At 44.2% G+C, this 21100-nt stretch overlaps 1 protein-coding gene across 3 annotated transcripts in view; it reads left to right on the forward strand.

Moving 5' to 3' along the window:
• The window catches only part of LOC144106661 (serine/threonine-protein kinase Sgk2-like), a 23852-nt gene continuing 2752 nt past the window's right edge, over positions 1 to 21100 (forward strand). Inside the window, exons 1-16 of one of the 3 annotated variants that reach the window (XM_077639499.1) lie at positions 1 to 252; positions 684 to 974; positions 2115 to 2248; positions 3448 to 3531; positions 5000 to 5148; positions 6473 to 6575; positions 7824 to 7852; positions 8863 to 8968; positions 9256 to 9423; positions 10350 to 10462; positions 10550 to 10586; positions 14821 to 14907; positions 16502 to 16597; positions 17348 to 17455; positions 19199 to 19336; positions 20381 to 20438. In XM_077639499.1, the coding sequence (XP_077495625.1) occupies positions 2126 to 2248; positions 3448 to 3531; positions 5000 to 5148; positions 6473 to 6575; positions 7824 to 7852; positions 8863 to 8968; positions 9256 to 9423; positions 10350 to 10462; positions 10550 to 10586; positions 14821 to 14907; positions 16502 to 16597; positions 17348 to 17455; positions 19199 to 19336; positions 20381 to 20438 (1399 nt within the window). In that variant the 5' untranslated portion in view covers positions 1 to 252; positions 684 to 974; positions 2115 to 2125. Of the gene's footprint in view, positions 253 to 680; positions 975 to 2114; positions 2249 to 3447; positions 3532 to 4999; positions 5149 to 6472; positions 6576 to 7823; positions 7853 to 8862; positions 8969 to 9255; positions 9424 to 10349; positions 10463 to 10549; positions 10587 to 14820; positions 14908 to 16501; positions 16598 to 17347; positions 17456 to 19198; positions 19337 to 20380; positions 20439 to 21100 lie in introns of all 3 variants that reach the window. The other 2 variants (XM_077639498.1, XM_077639500.1) reach the window with 2 other exon arrangements.

Raw genomic sequence — 21100 nt, forward strand, 5'->3', positions numbered from 1 at the left:
GCCGCGCCAGCGCGTGTTTTTTCTTTCGTTGGTTTGTTTTGTTTTCGCACGTGCCTGTTCCGTTTTCTGTGATACTTTGCTTCGGGGGAGGGGGGCGTATTGCACGCACAATAAGCTTCGGTTGCCGTCATAGGAAGAGGCCCGGGAGTGCAAGCCGAGACCCCCGCCAAGGAATTCCGATAGCAAGAGACACGGTAGGATCGGGCAGAAAGTGACCCATTGGAAGACATCCACCGCACGAGAGGCAAAACGGTGAGTACCGTCTTCGCTCTGGAAAGCAATCTAAAGATTCGCGCGTGCAGGCTGTTCGGAACAAAAAGAAAAACGGGGAATGAAAACACGCCCCGCGCCCGTGCAACACAGCAGGTGCGTCTCGCGCTCTTACTCAACCTCCAGGAATCTGTGCGCGCGCTGACCGCTGCGCCAATGGACGATGACACAGCGTCTGTTGACGGCGCGTGCAGGCGCGCGCTAGCGTTCGCTAAACCACGGGTTTGACCGTCGCCGAAGAACGGCAGATCAATCATCTCGTCCATTCACTCCCGCCGCGGGCAATCACACGCACAGACAGAAAGCCCATCACCTTGACAGCTGCCGCGATACGAGCTCCTGCTGCGGTGACTTGCGAAAGCGACTCGACGCTTGCTAACCCCTGCATTCACGGTGCGCGCGTTTTGCAGCAGCAGCTGCCGCGCTCCTGAACGGGAGGACCTCGATCGGCTCGCAGCTTCCTCAGCTGGCCTTGGCAAGCGTGCTGGCCCGAGAGGCGGCTGCCTTATCGCAACGACCAACGGCACCTTATCGGGCGAGCCTACGTCGCAGAAAAAAAGCGCTCCGGGGTGGCATCATGCAGCAGCGTTCGGCGACGGCGGTGACTCGTGCGGCGCGGTGACAGCGCTCGGACCAGCGTTTCCCCCCCTCCCTGGCAGCGCAGGATTCTGCTCGAGTCTACCACAGGAGGCATTCAAGTCAAAGTAAGGAGACGGACAACTCCGCCTTGCGTCGGCGGGGCGAAATCTTCCAGCCACAATAATGACGGAAGCCGGCCAGCCAGTTAGCTTTTTATCGCTTTACAACTGCAATAGCTGGCCGCGTCGCGTGCGGCCGAGCGGGTCGGGGCAGCCCAGTCACATTACAGTTTGGCCCTGAAGCAGGCGTGATGGGTCGCTTTTGGACAGCGTCGAGTGGTTGCGTTGAGGTGACAGGTAGGAGAAAGTGACTGGCCCCTCAGTGGATGAATCGCGCACATGTACAAGAAATGACTTCAATCGCCTTGGCGGAGGGACTGTGAACGACGACATGGCAATGCTAGTTTTTCGGGAGGCATGCTGATATTGTACTCATAATGTTAAGAGAAATGCGTGCCTGTAGGTTTACTGTATTGGTGCCTGTTCACTGGCAAAGTTTGGCTGTATGTGTGAAACCAGGTGTTTCACCTGATCTTGAGGCTTGTCGAAGCCACTTTAATGTATGTTTTATGTGGCAAACGAATGGTGCAGTCTCTTGTACGTGCAGTTCGTAATATTTTCATAAGTTGTAATACGTCGAAGGGTATCTTGCATTGAGGCTTCTACGTTGGCTCGCCACAGGCCAAAGTACTGGGGTAGTTCCGTCAGTCCATTCTTTAACTTTATCTAAGGCACTCCGCTGTTGATGGAAGGGTGAGCCAATAGTTCATTCAAAACTATGATAAGATAGGCTCTTGTGTGCTGTCGAGGCAATACGTTCATTGTTCGTTTCGTTAGGCAGAATCATTCAGCACAGCATTACTCACGAAGGAAGAAAATTATCATGGACATGTTAAGACTTTATGAATGACAGCTTTGAGAGAACCTTTCGTGGACTTGCCTTCCTTTCATGTGGCTAAAAGTCCTGTCGGTATGCTCACATTTTGTGCTTTGTGATCTGGTGTTGTGCTAAGCAGTGATTAAGTTGTCAGCTTGTGGGGATTGAGGCTAATAGCGTAACAGTTTCTTGGCCCTGTGACACCAGTGTGCAACTGTGGTGCTAGGTTATCTCTTATCTTCAGGAAACTGGAGATAGCAATTCAGTGGCATTCCACTTTTGTTTTTTTTTTTAGGAATGACAGGGTAACAAAGGTGTTCTAATTACAGGGTACAGGAGGATGTCAGACACGTTGGCAGAGCCCAAGCTGCTTCGTGTTCAGCACAATGGTTCCACACCACCACCACACACAACAGCCTCGGTCACCAACTCAGAAATACAAGAGAAAAACAAGAAGTTCACGGTATGATGCTGGTGGTGTTTTACCTGTCTAGTGCACTTTTCTATCTAGACTGTCAACTTTCTGATCAAGCAAGTCATGCTTTTACAGGTGTATACGGCATTTAACAGTTCACATAGCCAGGCTGCAGAAAACCAACTCGTCCAGCTGTTTTGTATCAAAACCTCCCAAACTTTTTGTGCCTGCCTACTGATTCCCATCTATGGTAGGCCGGGTTTCTGTCCACCTTTTCTAGCACTGACCCCTAGAGTAAACCAAATCTCTTATCATGGACTGAATATTTTTGCCTTGTCGGCGGAATTTCGAGGAATGCTGGAATATGTCCAGTCTGCACTATCATTGTAGCAGACTGGTTGGAAAAGTCTGTTACCGTGCGGGATATTATCTGTGTATTGCGACATTGTTATTGCTGGCTAAATTGTTATATTGCTTGCACGATCGCTCTGGACACAATGACACACGCAGAATAAAAGTTTGTTTTTGTGCCTGTTTGTTGCTTACTGAAAAACAGTTAAGGAGCAAGCACAACAAAGATGTTCTGGCACTTGTATGTGCTTCGAAACCTTAGCCTGCAGCATTGTGTCCTTCCCTTTTCTGTATTAATTTCTCAGTAGGCACTATGGAAACAATTGCATTTCATGCATTATTATGTGAATAGCTAAGAATATATATGTGACTACGTTTTATCTATATTTATGGCGCTTATTCATCAAGCAAGAGCACTGTTTATACCTTTATACCTGCATCATAACAAAGAAATTGAAAAAAACCTTGACAGTTAGCTCATATAAATACTATTTGCTGTAGCATTTGTGTCCCGAATAACATCAAAAGCTTACCTTAGTAAGGCTTTGTTGAGAGTAGTAGTCTTTTGTGTAACTGTTGCTCTGTTAGTCTGTGTTGTTTTATGGAGCTTTTATTTCTATGTGAAGCATTTTAATATATAACTCTTTTTTTTTTTCACCTGGGGCTTGTTTCAACCAAAACATATTGTCTATAGAGTTTTCAACACTAATTTCTCTATATATTGAAATGTGGGTAGTGCAGAAAACAAGGACAAAGAGGAGAAAACGAGACACTACAAGAACTTATGGTTTCTGGTTTTCTTCTTGTCTTTTGCACTGTCCACGTCTATGTGTACCCTAACTAGGCCGGCTCTGCGTTCATGTCAACCTAATTTCTAACTGTGCTTAACTTTTCAGGTTTACAAAGTTGTCGTGACTGTTGATGGGCATTCGTGGTTTGTGCTGCGGAGGTACAACGACTTCAGCAAGCTCCTGGACATTGTAAGTGTGGATTTTCTGTACCCGCTGTGGCCGTCAGTGAACTCAGAATGCCTCCTGTAGACTGGAAATCTGGTCATGAGCTTAAGAACTTTTAATGAATGACTTCTTTGGAGGTCCTGTGAAATGATTCAGGTGGTGGAACAGAAACAAAATCTTGACTGGAAACGTGTCAGCCTGTACAATTCATTACGTGTATGGGCTGTTCTGTTTTGTAAACTAAATTCAGTGATAACTGGTTACTCAGGTTTGCAACCCCCTTTTTCCTTATGCCCTGTTTACTCTTCATATATACTGCCAGCTAACGTCTGTTTGCTGCATATGTAGACAGTGGTTGATGACGAAAAAATTGGCCTTTGAGTGCATTAAGAGTTTTTGATTGTCGTAATTTTCCTGTCCTAGTTGCCACAAAGATTTTTTTGGTTTTTGGCTTGAAATGTAGTGTTGTGAAAATTGCAAAATTGTTAATTACACAATTTTCTACAAGAATTACATCTGTTGTGTGTTCTTTTTATTCCTTAGTTTTTCTTTTTGCAGTGGTAGCATTTTGTGCAATATTTGCACACAGCTTGCTCTCTTAAGTATGATCACTTTCCCCCGAAAACTTTCTTTATTAACAGCTTTATGGTGTGTGTATTGGAGGAGGTCATTGGTGTGTGTGTATTGGTGGACAGATTGGTGGGTTATGTTATAGTACTAAAATGAAATCTGAAGGATTTAAAGTGGCATTAAGGAAAATTAAATTTTATTTTGATTAAAAGTAGTACAGACAGAAAATTTTGGGCAATTTTTTTCTTCTTTGTTATGATTGCCAAGACATTTGTAAACATATATCACCTCATAGAATTAACTAGGGCACCCTGTAAATAATTTATAAATGATTTCTTCTCTTGTAATACTTCGCCTTATTTGCTTTGATAGCCGAATGGTGGCTGTGGCGTCAAAGTTTAGTGTGCATCATGCGAGGCAAAAAAAAAGGACTGTAAAATAATTCATGCGTCCTCATTCATTGCGGTTCCTTCCAGCTCTTGGCGCAGCCTGGCTTTAGCACTGTAACGAATTAAAACTGGAAATTAGTGATTGTCAGTTATTTTTTTTATGCTTCACATGCCCTGTACTGAACTTTGACGTCATGGCCACTGTTCGGCTGTTGAAATTGAAACTGAAGTAGCCAAGAGGGGAAATTTAATTATAAATTGTGTAGGCAAATTCTACATCGTGATTCATGCGTAGTAATGTCTTATTCATCATTGCGAAGAAGCGACACACAACCGACAATGTGATGTCCATATACAAATCATTTTGGCTTTTCTTGGAATCTATCGGCTTCCTTTATTTTATCTCACCCACTGCCTATCGTTCTGGCTGCTTGCTTTGAGTTAAGCAGAGATTGATTGTTAGGTGGCATTTCCATACTTAAAAAATAAAAAGGTCTCGCTTGTCGAGCTCTAATTTCAAATGATGTTTTCAGATAAAGAAGCAGTTTCCTGGCTGCCACCTCAAGCTCCCTGGCAAGAAACTGTTTGGGAACAACTTCAGCCCAGACTTCATCCGAAGCAGGCGGCAGGGACTGGACGAGTTCATCCAGAAGCTGGTCACAGATGAAAAGCTCATGCAACAGTGAGTCGGGGGTGTGCATATAAAGTGTTGTACAGTAAAGCTCGGATGTATCAAACCCAGATATCTCGAATTATTGGTTATATCAAATGTACAGGTGATCCCCTTGAAAATCTTGTGTAAAAGTATGGGAAAGTAGTGCTGGATATCAGACTCAAAGTTCGTCGATCATTCAATATATTGAACTGCATGCCATGTCCCCCTGCAAGTGGCACTTCTTGTAACATCTTTCTTCTATGATTTTTCGTGTGCGGAGATGGGTCAGCTGTGCAACCTTGTGTGCCTGTTGGCAGTACTTGCACTGCGAACAGTGTTAAAGAAGTATTGACGTCTAATTCTTAGTCGCATGTTTTCTACATAATGATGCTTAAGGCGTCAACACACATAGATCAGCTCATTTGCCTACGACCTCTAAATAATTTATGATCAAATTTCTGTCTTTTGCTATTTTGGTTTCAATATCTGAATGATGCCTATGATGGTCCAAGGTCATCATAGTCCATGCAAGGAATGTAAAAACTAAATATAATTACTGCCTCGTCGTTTTAAACTACTACAATACTAAAGCCAACCTGTGCAATTGCAGTCTAAAGTTTATGGAATGCAGCAACCGAAAGAAATAGAATTTCATAGCCGTCTTTGAATCCAGCCTGAAATAAACATGTGCAGTGTATTTGTGAGTGCATGATATGGAAAATCTGCCATTAATTCTCTATGCATGCACCAGTAAAAGTAAAGAAAATTTTAAAATTTTTTTGGAATGGTCAGTGTGTAGCGCCTGCTTGAATAGTTTTTGTGAAAGCATTTTACATGCGAGTTTAAATATCATCATGTACGCTGTGTTGATATCCGCTTTACTGTTGTGTTGTCTTGAAAATAAAGCATCTGCTCCTCTGCCACTAAGCATACAGACAGCGCTTAACTCGATTGATAACATTTCAGACTGGGCTAGCTGCTTTCTTGCATAGTCTTGCATCTTTGCGTTTTAAAAAAAATGACATAATTAAGGGTAAAACTGCACAGGACAGAGCGTATTACTCTTATTTATATTGACGTTCCTTTGAAAGGCGCGAAGATTCAAGACCATGCTTAATTCGATTGTTCACGCTGATGGGTTCAGGTGAGCCTGATGTTAAAGGTGTTATTAAGGGAAGAGTGTATCTTGTAAGTGTTAACGTGAAAACACTCTAGTCACCTGATGTTAAAGAAACACAAAATACATGCATTCTGGCGCAATTGCCGAGCACTTTGTTATCATGCAGCACGTGGCAGCCAGTATTTCTGTGCACTCAAGCATGTGCCCCTGGCCATCTGCCATATCTTTCAGCCAAGATGTCAGGGCCTTTCTCAATGTCGACAAGAACTTGAGTATCAAGGAAGCGGCCGAAGAAGAAGAAAACAATGGCCACGCTGCCGAGGCTCCAGAACCGGTACGTCACTGCAGCACTTTGTGCACCTGACCATTTATTGGTTTTTGCTGTTGCTCGTTTCTCCATACCTCAAAATTCACTCTGCTAAATATTTGTATTCATGATGTTGGTTGTTGACATTGTATTGCTATGCAATATGTCTACTGCTATTCTTTGTATTTTTTCGCGTGACTGGTTTTTTTTAATTCATGCTAATATGGTGTGCTCTGCTTATATAAAAAGGAATTGTGCCTCGTTTTGTTGAGAGAATGGAGACTTTCAGATGGCAAAAACACCATTGTAGTTGAATTGCCCGATTCATGAAAGTGCAGGACAAACAGGCATTACGTAAGGATGACAATTATGTGAATTATGTAATTGGTCTGGATCAGTACCAAAATTAATGGAAGAAGAAGTGTTATATCCAAAACAATGTTGGTGACTTTCGTTATGGACAAGGTATATATACAGGCCAGAATGGCTGTCTTGACCCACATGGCACTATGTCTGAAACATCCAATATATTTAGGTGCACTGTTCAGAGCAGTGTGTACTGCAACCTAGACTGGTAGCTGAATGAGGTCATATGTCCATATTCCTGCGCCCACTCGAATTTTCCCGTTCCCACTCAAATGAAGCTCCTCAGGCTTTGTCATTAGATGGTGCCACAGTGTTTTGCATTTCATGGGTTAAATGGTAACCGCGGTCTACTAAAACTTTCGTTGATGAGGCTTGCATCACTTTGGGTGTGAAAGCTCAAATGGACGCCACTCTATATTTGAACTTTTTAGTTACTGTCCGGCGGTGAGATTTATATTAGTTTTCGGTATATGACTTTTTCCACTTCCACCAGCAGTCGCCATTGTGGTCACTGCTCATGGTTTTCAGCATCGGTGTACATAAAAATGAGCACATGCACTGATGAAAAATTCATGGTGAAAATCTTTACAGCATTTCCAGCAAAACCATTATGGAATTGAGCGCCATAGAGAGAGAGCTTTCCGTTGCACCAGAAAAAAAAAAAGATGGGTGCTTAAAATTTAGTGGTCAGTCCCTTTTAAGTCTGCAGATAGGTAATGTCTGGTGTGGTTTATTAGATGGGAACATTGGGAAGGCCCTAATTTAGAGCCACATGTCTCATTCTTTGACACCTCACTGCTTGAGCATAGCTTGCTGGTGGGGTGTGACCCCTGTAAAGTAAAGCATTGCCACTTGAATTGACTTGTGAGATGTGGACAATCAGACTACTCTTTTTTGTTTGTTTTCTAGGTGGACCTCGGTTCAACAGAAAAGCCGCAGTGAGTTCCTGCTTTTTCCATCTTGCGCTCTTGGCTGTTCACTCATTTCTCATAAAGTATCGAAGGCATAGAAGATGCATTGATGAGGTTTCTAGGAGAAAAAAATTAGCTTGACCAAAGCCACTGTGTAATGAAATTCACCTCTCCTTTGTCACAGCTGTCAAAGTTCAAATAGAAGTGGTTTCCAATGGCAGGGCTAGCTGACGTCTCATGGAGTGGAAATTTTACATGTTCGACGGTGGAGCCCCACATTAATGCAGCTGCAGGAGCTTGATAAGGAATAATCGGAATATAGCCGCGTATTGTAATGCAGCTGCGTCTCTTTTGCATGCAGCTGCATGTTGCATACATGAAGGCATAAGCGACAGTGTGGAACAGCAAGCATTGTGTTCCTATCTCACTGTATATGTTGCTAATGAGCATTGAGCCGGTTAGCTTAGATTAAGCTTTTATTAATGCATTAGCATTAGAAGGGTTTGTGCAAGTGGAAATGGCAGCCTTAGTCTGTCAGTAGCCAGTCGCAAGTGTCCCATCTCCCTTGGTGGGCAGGTGGCAACGTGCTCAGTGGGCTAAGAACGAACTGAGTGTACTACCTCAGATATAACGTACCTTAATGCGCTACCTCTCATATAACACCTTTCGTCTGTTAACCTCAGATGCAACAAACCTTAGTATGCCACCTCAGATATAACCGAACTTTAGTGTGTTAGCCTCGAATATAACGAACTTTCATGCCTGGACCTCAGGTGTAACGAACTTGGTGTGTTGACTTAGGATATAATAAACATAAGTGTACCGCCTCGGGTATAACGAACTTTAGTGTGTCAACATCGGCTTAACGAATGTTTGGCTTCTAATGCATTCAAACGATTCAGCGAAGATCGCCTAAGAGTTTTTGTTCTTGCATGACACTGGGTGGCACTGACTGCCATTCAAATTCGTTTGGCAATGAGAAAAGACCAGCATTTTCGGGCTTTGTCCTCATGTGATGCCCTTTACTTGTTCCGCAGTGTGAAGCCGAGTGACTTTGAGTTCCTCAAGGTAATTGGCAAGGGCAGCTTTGGACGAGTGCTGTTGGCGAGGCATAAGGTGGAGAAGCAGTTCTATGCCATCAAGGTAAGGACGCCCTTATCTCTATTTGGGATCGGTCAAGGTGGTTCAGCTTTGATGTCTTTTTTACCGTTTCTGAAAGTTCACGTCCTGGCTTTAGTGGTCACATTATGATCGGGGCAGAATGTGAAAATGTTTGTGCGATGAAGTTTCGACACATCTTAACCTCTGTAGTTTCATGAATCCAGGGCCCTCAACTCTTGTCAGTTCTTGTAGAGCACAGACGTTCATCACTAGTGCCAGACTGGTGTGACACTTTTTGTGCTCATAATCCTCTCTTGTGTCCTGGGCAGGTGCTGCAGAAAAAGATGATTCTTAAACGAAACGAGCGCAATCATATTATGTCCGAGCGCAATGTGCTCCTGAAGAATCTGGACCATCCCTTCCTTGTGGGGCTCCATTACTCCTTCCAGACGCCCGTCAAACTATACTTTGTTCTTGACTATGTCAATGGTGGAGAGGTGAGCAGAATTTACTTCACTTATCACTATGGAAATGGAGACATCTGTGTGTATTAAGTTGTTGTGTATGGAAGATAGGCTTATTGTCTTTCGTCTTAACATTAATCTCTTACCTCTTGTTTGGAGTGGTCAGCCTTGCTTCATCCCAACCAAAGATGTGATTAGTATGACACTGTAGTGTAGTGCAAAGATGGTTGGTGAAAGGAGCATTGTGATGCAAGGTAGGCTTGTAATGAGAGAATGACAGTTTATGTCCACCTGAGAGCAAACACATTCTTAAAAAGGAAACTATGCAGCTTTCATTTATAGCTGCGTGGTTCGGCAAAGGTGCATGTTTATTTATTTATTTATTCATGTAGCCCCAAAGGCCATTGTGGCAAGGGTACTATTACATGGGGGGGGGGGGGGGGGGGGGGGGGGGGGTGATAAAAATTGTATACATGCGATATATTTTACTATGAACGGGCTCAATAATGAAAAATAGCCGTGAATAATTAAAACATAAGACAACAGTTCAAATCAATTGGCAAGAAAATTTTTAAATGAAATTTTTTGGCAGCAAATGCTTCTTATGCTACTGAAGAAACGTCAGTGCAGCCAAAAACGAATGTAGATACTATTTTTACTAGGAGAGTAAATTGGACACAGTTGTCCTCAATGTCCCTGTAAACCTGTTGTGCGCCAAGTGCATCCACTTTGTCACTTTGTCACTTTGGACCTTATGATCTTGTCCCCTCCTCCTCGCTGCTGCCCCCTTCGAGTCCACTTCTCTTCGAATCCACTCCATTACCCTAACTACCATTGGTTATCTTCCTTTTCATTACATACCTTGTCCGTGCCATTTCTTCTTCATCTCGACTAGAATGTCATTAACTTGCGTCAACACCCATTGCTTTGTTCTGATGCACTGTTCCTTTGCTTTCCAGCTGTTCTTTCATCTGCAGAAGGAGAGGACGTTTGCGGAGCCCCGGGCACGTTTCTATGCTGCAGAGATCACAAGTGCTCTCTCGTACTTACATTCTCAGGGCATAGTGTACAGGTGAGGAATGCTGGTCCTTGCACACATGTGACTGCGGTCTTGGCTTGTTTCGGTCACCGCAATGTTTTTTTTCTTCTTACTTTACAGAGATCTGAAGCCTGAAAACATTCTACTTGATGCGCAGGTAGGCCTTTTTTTCAGCTACTTACCTAAAAAAAAAATTGTATTAGCCAGTTAAGAAAAGGCATGAAACAGTGTACAAGAATGCTGAATTGTACTGACTGGGGCACATTTCTTGCGAGGTGCATCTTTAATCAGATCTCCTGCCAACCTTTGTTCAAAAAAATTCATTTCGTTAACGTGGTTCAAACTTGGAAGAAGAGTGTATTTCAGTGTTTCAGGTTGTGGAGCAGGTCTGAATTTATGAAAAGTGAAATGTTTATATTCAAAAGCCCACTTTGTTATAGCTTTGATGTTCTTAGTTATCTTTGTCAGGTCATTTACTTATTGCATCATGTGGTCTGTTACGTCAATCACGATGCGTTAAAGGAGTTATTAATGCGCAAGCATCGTATGGCTGTGTTTGGCTGTGTCGTGTCATCACAATAACTTTTGAACGAATTGAGTTATAAGAAAAAGAATGGTTCCATTAGATAGAGCATCAAAAAATCTTGCAGGGGAAATCATGACGTGCATGTGGGATAATTAGTTAATTAGATCCAAAAATGTCCAAAAAGAGGGCGGGGTCGGAGAAAAAGTGGCGCCAAATTTGGAAACTCCGGAAGTGGGCGGAGCTAAAGTGTGGGGCCAAGTTTGAAAAACCGGAAATCTGGATGGAGCGAAGCTTGGCACCAAATTTGAAAACGAAGCGTGGTGCCAAGTTTGAACACTCGAAATAGGCAGTGATGGAACTTGATTAATTAAGGCAATTAATTGAGGTAATTGGGGAGGTATCAATGCTTATGCGTTCCTCCAATGTGGGTGCTGCAGTGATCACGTAATTTTTAGAAATGGATAACCACCTGGTATTCCCCTATGACCGCTAAATAATTTGTAATCACATCTTTCTCGTGCTGTTTCGGTTTTGACAACCGAATGAGGACAGTGACATCAACCTGTGCTTACAGGTCACGTGAGACTTGAAAACACTGAAATATAATCGCCGCTTCCACATTCGTTGTCATTCCAGCTCTTGAGGAAGACTGGTGTCAGCACTATAGTCAAGTAAAATGATGAAGCAGCGATTATATGGGCGTTTTTTCATGCCTCATGTGGTACAAAAGCACTCTTTAATGTCGCTGCCATCGTTCGGCTGTTGAAACCGAAACAGCATGACTTCGAATATAAATTATTTAGCGGTCGTAGGTGAATATCACATGGTGATTCACATGTAGTAGTGTCTTCCGCATAATTGTAGAGAAAAAAAACATGCCACCAAAATTAGGTGTCTATGCTTCTTTAACTCTTTCCTGCCCACGCCTATGCCCATCGATAGCCCGCTATCGATGGTTGCAAGTTCGTATTTACGCGCTTTCGAAGCGTTTACGGACATGCTGCGCCATCTAGTAAGTAATAAAGGAACTATTCTTTCAGTTTCGGTTTTTTGTTTCACGTTTTCGCCGCGCGGGGGTTTTAAACGACACTTCGAAGTTAGGTGACGCTCCCTCGTTGTGTCCGTGATGGCGTCGACATCGCGCGCTTCTGCTCCGCGCAAACGTCGCGCTTCCATCGATCCCGATGCATCTGCGAGCGATGTTTTTGAAGATGAAAGCAGCAGCGACTCGGAGGACAACTTCAGTTCGTTGGATTTTAGTACTGAAAGCGAAAGTGCGTTGATCCAGCCCGGAACGGCCGCAGGCATCCGTCGGTAAGTTTCGGTTTCTCTGAATCGTTTCGCTGCGCTCCCACGCTGATCTGTAGATATCCTCCGTGTGCTGAAGGTCAGATTTCTTATCTGCAGGGTGGCAACGTCTTTCGGGAGGGACCATTTGCCGGCGGCTGCGCAGGGTGTCGTGTTTTCTCCTGCACGACGGCCAGGCCTCGACCTCGGCATCGCGCTCCGGAGTGGCGCTAGGCGGTTCTCCAGAGCCGTTGATTTCTTTTTTCTTTTTTTCACTGGTGAAATCATCCGAGAGATATGCGACAATACAAATAAATATGCCTGGATGCATATTCTTGAAAAACCAACTTACGGTGAGAGAGATGGGTCCTGGAGAGAAGTGACACCGGATGAAATGCAGAAGTTCATCGGACTGCTAATCTACATGGGTATCGTGCAAGTCCCACGTCTGCACTCATATTGGAACACGGGGAGATTGTTCGCAGGCCTTGTACCACCGAAAGTGATGCCGAGAAGGCGATTCAAGGCATTACTGGCATTCTTGAGTGTGACGGACCCAGAGAAGACCACTGCCGCAACCCACGGGAAGCTTCACCGCGTATCTTCTCTGCTAAAACACATGAACGTTTCGTCTCCGCAGTTCTTTCAGCCGCATCGGTACCTGTCCGTTGACAAGAGGATGGTGAAGTCGAAAGGTCGTTCTGGAATTCGGCAGTATATGAGGGATAAAGTAATAAAATGGGGGTATAAATTGTGGGTTCTGGCTGATTCAAAAACTGGCTACACGGTTCAATTCAATGTGTATACCGGAAAGCGAGAAGCGCCCAGTGCACGTGGTTTGGCATTTGATGTTGTGACGCGGCTGTGTGAGAACTACCTTGATCAGGGATACTTAATTTTTTTGGACAAATTTTACACATCAACATCTTTGTTCATCCATCTACTGGAATTCAAGACACTAGCTTGTGGAACGACCCGAAAAGACCGCCGCGGTTTTCCCAGCGAACTAAAGGACACAAAATGGGAAAAAAAAGCAGGAAGAGGAGATGTTCGATGGCTGCGGGACAAGGACGTATTGTATCTGCAATGGAAGGATAAGCGGGTTGTCCACATGATGTCGACAGCCCACACCGCTAACGACTATGTTATTGCGAAGCGAAGAAAAAAAGTCGAGAACAAATGGACCGAAGTCTCAATCAGAAAGCCGCAACTCATAGACGACTACAATGTGGGCATGCTGGGAGTCGACAAATCTGACCAGCTTATCGGATCCTACAACGTCCTCATGAAGTGCGTGCGCTGGTGGAAGACCCTGTTCTTCCATTGTATAGACATTGCTGTAGTCAACAGTTTTATACTGTTTGATGAGCACCGCCGACAGCATCCAGAGGTGGCAGAACTGTCAAGAATCTCGCGCTTCGACCAGTTCGCCTTCAGACTAGAACTGACTGAGCAGCTGCTGGGATTTGATGAGCGACCTTCTGTAAACCCCGCCGTTCCTCCAGTTGTTCCACCAGGTGGTGCACCCCAAGGTCTTCAGCACAAGCCAAAAAAAATGGAGCGTTATAGGAACTGTAAGTTGTGCTATGAAGACAGAAAAGTTGAACAGAAAACAAATGTCTTCTGTGAGACCTGTGCTATCAATTTGTGTTTCACTACGTCGAGAAACTGTTTTGCCCGTTGGCATGACACGCACCATGCCTAACGTTTTTTTTTCCGCCTCAATAAGTTCTGGACATAGAAAGCTGAAATTTTGTGAAACATTGTACAGATGTATCCTCAACAAAATGTATATACTGAAATTTTTTTATATTTTGTGTGTGTAAAAAAATGTTGTTTTTGTATATTTTGTCCAGTGTTGTTTGAAATTTTTGTGCAATTTTGTTTTTCAAAATTTTCTCCAATTAACATGTTCATTGAGACTAACACCATTAAAAAGACAATTTCCTCTTCTCAACAATGATACTATTTCCTTGAGTATCAAGCATGTTTTGTTGAAGGAACAAAAATATTTCCTATACCACCCAAAAACCACTACTTTTCCCATGGGCAGGAAAGTGTTAAGGCCTGGCTGCTTCATTGCATGCTTCTATGCATGCTTGCATACATGCTCATACTTATTCTGGTTTTGTGACTGTAAGCAGGGCATTATCAAAAGCATTTATTATATAGAGGCTTGCTGTACTGAAGGTCTTTTCAGCCATTATAAAGCAGAATTAAATTAACACCAGTGCTATTGAAGAGTGAACTCCATATTTGTGTATCTTTTCTTTGTGTCCTTTTTTCATTTCGCGTAACCTGATGCTGAAGGCAGCGTGAAAGGAAGAGGTCTAGTGGCAAAATGCAAACGTGCCTGGCACCAAGATTTCAGTGTACATTTGAAAACACACCTGTGGACTTGATACTTTGGTCCTCTCTAAGGGAACTAGGGTGGCTTTAGTTAGTCCACAGCTTGCCATGTGCCTCCTAGCTCATATGTATCTTTGGCCCATAAAATTCGCTAATAATTATGATTATTACTATCCTTTGGTATGTCTTGGCTAGGCGCTTATGCCAACACATGTTAATTGCATTCCAGGGTCATGTGGTCCTCACCGACTTTGGTCTGTGCAAAGAAGGAATCAGGGAAAAAGAGACCACGAATACATTCTGCGGCACTCCTGAGGTGAGCGACATGGTAGTCTTAACGAAGCTGCAAAATTAGTACTCAACTTTCTGTTGTTACACCAGCTTGTGGTACTCTGTGTACAAGACTGTTGAAATTTAAGCAGTATTGTATCTGTTTTCTTATTTGCTTAGATGTTTATGCATGCTGCTTCTGCATTTTTTTTTAATTTTTGCACTCGATCACCTTCAGTTTTTAGAGCTCTCCAAGTTCCCTTTGACACAAATGCACCAGCCATCTCACTCCTCCAGTGTTGTGTGCCCTTTAGAAGAGGTTAGAGAATATTGGACTGCAGTGAGACATTCTGCCAGGTATTGTATCTTTTACCTGAGCTGCTCTCAGAACTGTGAAGAGAACTGTTTTCAAACTGCTGTCAAAAGCACCGTTGTGACCAGTACTCCCTCTGCTGTTTTAAGGACTGCCTTTTTCCTAGCAGGTAAAGCACTAATAATGTCTAATAGTCTTCTGGGTTCATTACTGCACCATTTGGATGCTGTAGTGAGGTCACCTACAATTACCGTAAAAACCGGAATATAGGTCGAACTTTTTCTCAAAAAACCATGGCGAAAAGTCGACCCCCGTTTTATATACCTGTCATTGGCAGAAAAAATTATGAAAGTCTTGCTACAATGGGCGGCTGAAGTCAACAGCCTCCATCACCATCGCCATCAGCAGCAGCGCGACATGGCGACATTAGCGACGTTCTCGCACCACCATTTTGCGTTTCCGTTGTTGCGAAGCTATTTTGGTGAAAGGCTGCTTTTTCACATATTGTTTCAAAATGAGCAGAATCAGACGGCAATCGCCTTCAAGAAAAACGCAATTGAGTACGCAGAAGCTCACAGCAACCTGGTGGCACAGCACGAATTTGGAGTATCCGAAAAGAGCATTCAGTACTGGCGGAGGCAGAAGCTGCGTATTACAACTTGCAGCAACCAGAAAACATCATTTCGTGGGTGGACCGCAGCATATCCAGAATTGGAAGGAAAGGTTGCGCTGCATGCAAGATCACTGCCTGTGACTACCGAATGCATTCGCATGAATGCGGTAGAGATTGCGCGTGCCTCTAGACTCACGAGGGCGCAATTCAAGGGCTCGCCATCCTGGGTGCGCCGATTCATGAAGAGGAAGGGTTTTGTTCTACGGTGCCGTACTTCTGTGTGCCAGAAACAAACACGCGGGTCGATAGGCACACAATACTGTTACAAAATTGGCCGGGTGTACATACGAGCAGCATTTAAATGAAAATAAATACTGTCACCATTGTGCAACCTGTTGAGTCGCATTTGTTTCATGGTAAGGGTGTCTTTTGGTACTTTTTCCACTGAAAACGTTTTTTTTTACATATTTAGAATTGGTTATTTAGGGGGTCGTCCTATATTCCGGTCTGACCTATAGTCCGGTTTTTACGGTATTTGTATTTCTGCAGCCCCGCAAGTGGTGTGGCTGGTAGGACAAAGAAAAAAAAATCATTTCTGGTCATCGTGCAAAAGCATTGAGAAGGAAGCTTTAATTTGGGTTGTTTTTCAATTTAAGCTGTTCATTTGTGTCCTGTGACAGGCATAGTGACAGGTTAGTGTGCGTTCTCTTGCAGTACCTGGCTCCCGAGGTGCTGCGGAAAGAAGCGTACGACCGCAGTGTGGACTGGTGGTGCCTGGGGGCTGTGCTGTATGAAATGCTGTACGGTCTGGTAAGCATTTATGAGAATAGAGAAAGAACAGTGGCAAAGTATTTCAACATCGTGCTGTTTCTGAAAACCGTTCATCCTCCTCTTGTGTAACAGGCAGGTCTAACGGTCAGGCTAAGTGCAGGTGAACTTGGTGGTGTAGAGTACGCCAAGACTTGTTTGTCAGGGCGTGGCAAACTTAGCTACACCCAGTTTTATATACCTAATTTTATGTGCACAAGCCTAGTCATTAAAGGGATGCTCGGGATAACCCCATTTGATTTTTGTTCTTGGTAACATTTTGATTGATGGCATTTTGTGGCACTGCTCACGTTTGGTTGGCAACAGAAGACTCGTTTATAGATGAGAAATTTGGGACTGTAAATGGAATATTCTTTTCTGCTGCTTGACTCAAACTTGTGACATTGATGATGACATTGAGTGCATTACGGACTGTCATTGCCAGCTGGAAATAAATGGTGGTCTGTGTGGACTAGCTTCACAGATCCACAAACCAAAAAGCCCTCAATATCATCACGGTTTGCTTGTGAAAACGACCTTAAGCAACGATACCAGTGTTGCATCTCTTTTCTAGCCCATGAAAGCTCCACATTTGGTAAAAGCAGCCACTTTGTCGTTAGAATGCTGTAATCTGTCGATACTGTCAGCCAACTTCAATTTTTCCTCGGTGTCCTTTGACAGTTGGGATTGTTAGCCACTGAAGTATTGCTCAGATTGTTGAGTGTTGTTAATTTGTTGCTGTTATCTGCGCAGCCGCCATTCTACAGCCGGGATACGGTTGAGATGTATGACAACATCCTCCACAAGCAGCTGCGGCTGAGAACCAACATCTCTGCTGCAGCACGGGACATCCTTGAAAAAGTGAGTGGCGCACTTTTTTGCCGCTGATGACTAAAGAAAACCGAAGACGTTAGAGTTATGCTGCTGCTGTCGCATCACAGTCATTTCTGTACTGGGTTGAATTGTACGGGCCACACCTGTAAATAGCTACCTATTCATTCATTTTTCTTCAGAACTGCTCTTTGCCCTCTGCTTGTCTTTCTCATATGTGTTCCTTTATTTCTGTACATAGTTTCTATATATAGTTTATTCTGCACACTAGGCTGTTCCATAAAAGTTGCTTGTTATTGGCATGTGTGCTAAGCAGCAGTAAAGTGCTAAGTGGCAGTAAATAATTCGTTTATACTATACCCACTCGCATAATGAGCCCACCCGCCACTTTCACCGTTGAGAATTTACTTTTTTTAACCTTCCGTTAAACCTTGACACAAATGACCAGCACCGTGGACTATCACAAAAAATCTTTGGATTGTGCTGTGATACAGCAAACACCTTTTGAAGTGAACAATGCTAAACACCGGCAGCACAAACGCGAGTGACGTGGGGACGCAACTTGTGGACTGCACACTTTTGTTGATGACGGACGGATGGACAGATGGAGGGCGCTGGTAGGCAGGGTATTAGTACATGAAATTTCGACTTGCACAAAAATATATTGAAACATTTTTTTTCTGCATAATAAACGCTCCCTCCAAATTCATGTCAACTTTTCTGGAAAAAAAATGAGTTTGTTACATGAGTAAATATGGTATACTTACACTAGTAATAGTAAGATGCATGTTCACTTCTCCTAGTCATGTGAAATGATTCTGGTAACCTGCTTTAACTGCAGTAGAATTGACATCTGAGCTAGTTGGTTTTTCATTTTCAAAAATTATATAAAGCGCACTTAAGACAACAGACAAGGGAGACCAAACAACACAAGCGCTTGTGTTGTTTGGTCTCCCTTGTCTGTTGTCCTAAGTGCGCTTTATATAATTTTTAACTGCAGTGGCAGCTGTGATATTCCCCTCCACAGTAGCAGCTTTTTCAGTGACAGATGACTTAATAGCATCAAATAAATAAATGTACGGTGGCAGCGCTTGCGATTTGAGGCGCGTGTGCTGCCGGCACCTCGTGGTTAGGATTACAGTTGTCTCAGTTCGTGCTTTGCTATAGCGATAAAGCTAGAGCTGGTGCCTATGCTTTGTATTGCTTATGCATTAAGTGTTCAATAAATGTCTCATGATAAAGCAACAAAGGAGACATCAAGTCTGTAGCGATGATTGTCTTTATGGCCGCCAGATGCCTCTTGCTTGACTGGCTCCATGTTGTTCGAAAGCAACTGTGACATTAACATACTGTTCCGTAAAGCAGAGATCGCCTGCCCATAGATGTACACCTTGCTCCTCTCCCAAGTGTAATATAATACCTGTCGCATTGGTAGTTACGGCGTCTGACCTCGGTAGTAAAAGCATTCACCTCACACACGCAGCGGTGGATTGCTTGCATTAATATGCTGCCAAAAGGTGGTATACATTAGCCTTTCATTAATTCGAGCTTAATCCATACTGGCGGTTTATTTGAACCGACGCTGTTGTCTTGCTAACTTTAAGTGTATTAAAAAAGGCTCCCCTCAACTCCACATAGTTCAAACAAGTGTTCAGTCCTCTTGGAGTTCGAATTGTCAAGACTGGACTTTAGATTGGTCCGAATGCAACGGGGTTTGTTCGCTCTATTCGCAAATGTTTGCTTGCTGCTCATGCCATGTTATTGCACTACCAGCTTCTGCAGAAGGAGAAGCGGCTTCGGCTGGGTCACGTCGACGACGGCAACGAGGTGAAGCGGCATGACTTCTTCAACCCCATCAACTGGCAGGACCTGGAAGCCAAGCGCATCCCTGCACCCTACAAGCCCAGCTTAGTGAGTGTACCCTTCTGTTGGCTTGTTCCCTTTTGTTTGCCCGAATCGGGGTTTTATTTGCTTGCGTCACATGACAGACAGGCTGGCACCGTATGGACACATGGCACTGTTTCACTCGTCAACTGCGCAGCATTATGGAAACAAAAGCTGGTGTATTCTATGTTCAACACATGTCCCATCAGATTCCTTTTCTTTGTTCTGTGTCTTGAGTTGCTTGAAAGCTTCCTAAAATTCAGTGGCATTGAAACAGTTTGGTTGGCTAACACAGATGGCTGGAAGATTTCCGACACACTCTGGTGGTGTCAGAATGCAAACCAGGCTTTTCACTGCAACAGGGAAGTGCTGGGGTGGAGTTGGTTATGTGTAATTGATCTGGAGCTACCTTTGTGTTTGTTTGCTTTGTGGCATAACACATGACATATTGTTCTCCTTTTGTTATGGCGCCATCGCGGTGGCTCAGTGGTTATAACGCTCGGCTGCTGACCCGAAAGACGCAGGTTCGATCCCGGCCACGGCGGTAGAATTTCGATGGAGGCGAAATTCTTGAGGCCCGTGTACTGTGCGATATCAGTGCACGTTAAAGAACCCCAGGTGCTTGAAATTCCCGGAGCCCTTCACTACGGCGTCTCTCATAGCCAGAGTCGCTTTAGGACGTTAAACCCCCATAAACCAAACTATAAACCAAACTTCGGAACGTTAAACCCGCATAAACCGTAAACCAAACCTTTTGTTATAACTTATTTGTGCCTAGTCTAAGAAACCATGGATGATGCGTGCCATGACTTGAGGTTGCATGTCATCGTCTACCTTATTATGTCAATGGTTACTTCTAGTGTGTGGCGGGCTTGGGTAGTGGGATTAACTGTTATGAGTAATGAACATAGGACGACTCTCACTGTCTTTGAGTTATTTGCAGTGAAATCTGCAGTTGTGCATTGGCCAGATGCTGGACCTTGAAACAGTCAGATTGGTTTTTGTGCAATGCTGTCGATGTGGCTGGATAAAGTGTTCAAGAGATGTTTATCTTGTCTTACTGTATTGCAGTCGGGAATGATGGACCTAAAGAACATTGATCCAGACTTTGTCAAGGAGCCCGTTCCTGGTAAGCCTATGCATGCATTGTTCATGTTTCTTAGTGATAGTTTTTGATGCAGTTATGCTTGCTCACATATTGTGCACTTTTCCTAACTCACGGAGCAAGACTATACAGGAGGTGAAACTCCCGTCAGCGCGAGCGAGCGCAGGCGACCAGATAAAGTCACAACTGTGTGCGCCGACGGGGCCGTATGCAGTGGCGGCGCCATGCGGCGCCTCGTAGAAGCCGCAGCGGAAAAAAAAAAAATGCAGGGCCATATGCAGTGGCGGCGCCATGCGGTGCCACGTAGAAGCCGCAGCGAAAAAAAAAAAATGCAGCGCCCGGGCACGCAGCTTCGGCGCGCTCAAAGCAGACGACAAGCAGACGACACGGGTGTTTGCTTCAGCGGGCACGCCGTGACGTATTTGTGCACCCTTAAGTCAAACAGCAACAGTTCTTGTCGGTGCCTGTTCGAGGGCCGTAATAACAGCGCTGCTACACGCAGTGCGGCCTCCTTCGGAATTTGCTAGACTAAGATGGGACGCAGGTGTTTTGTTCTAAATTGCAAAAGCGGTTACAAGTGTTGCAGGGAAAAAGTGAGCATAGGCGCGCGCGGCGGAACGGGAGCAACACGCTCGACCGGTTGCCTTGGCAACCGACACGGCAGTGGTTTCTTTCCAGGCCGCCAG

This window comes from Amblyomma americanum, chromosome 10 (assembly GCF_052857255.1).
Source record: "Amblyomma americanum isolate KBUSLIRL-KWMA chromosome 10, ASM5285725v1, whole genome shotgun sequence".
Lineage (NCBI taxonomy): Eukaryota > Metazoa > Arthropoda > Arachnida > Ixodida > Ixodidae > Amblyomma > Amblyomma americanum.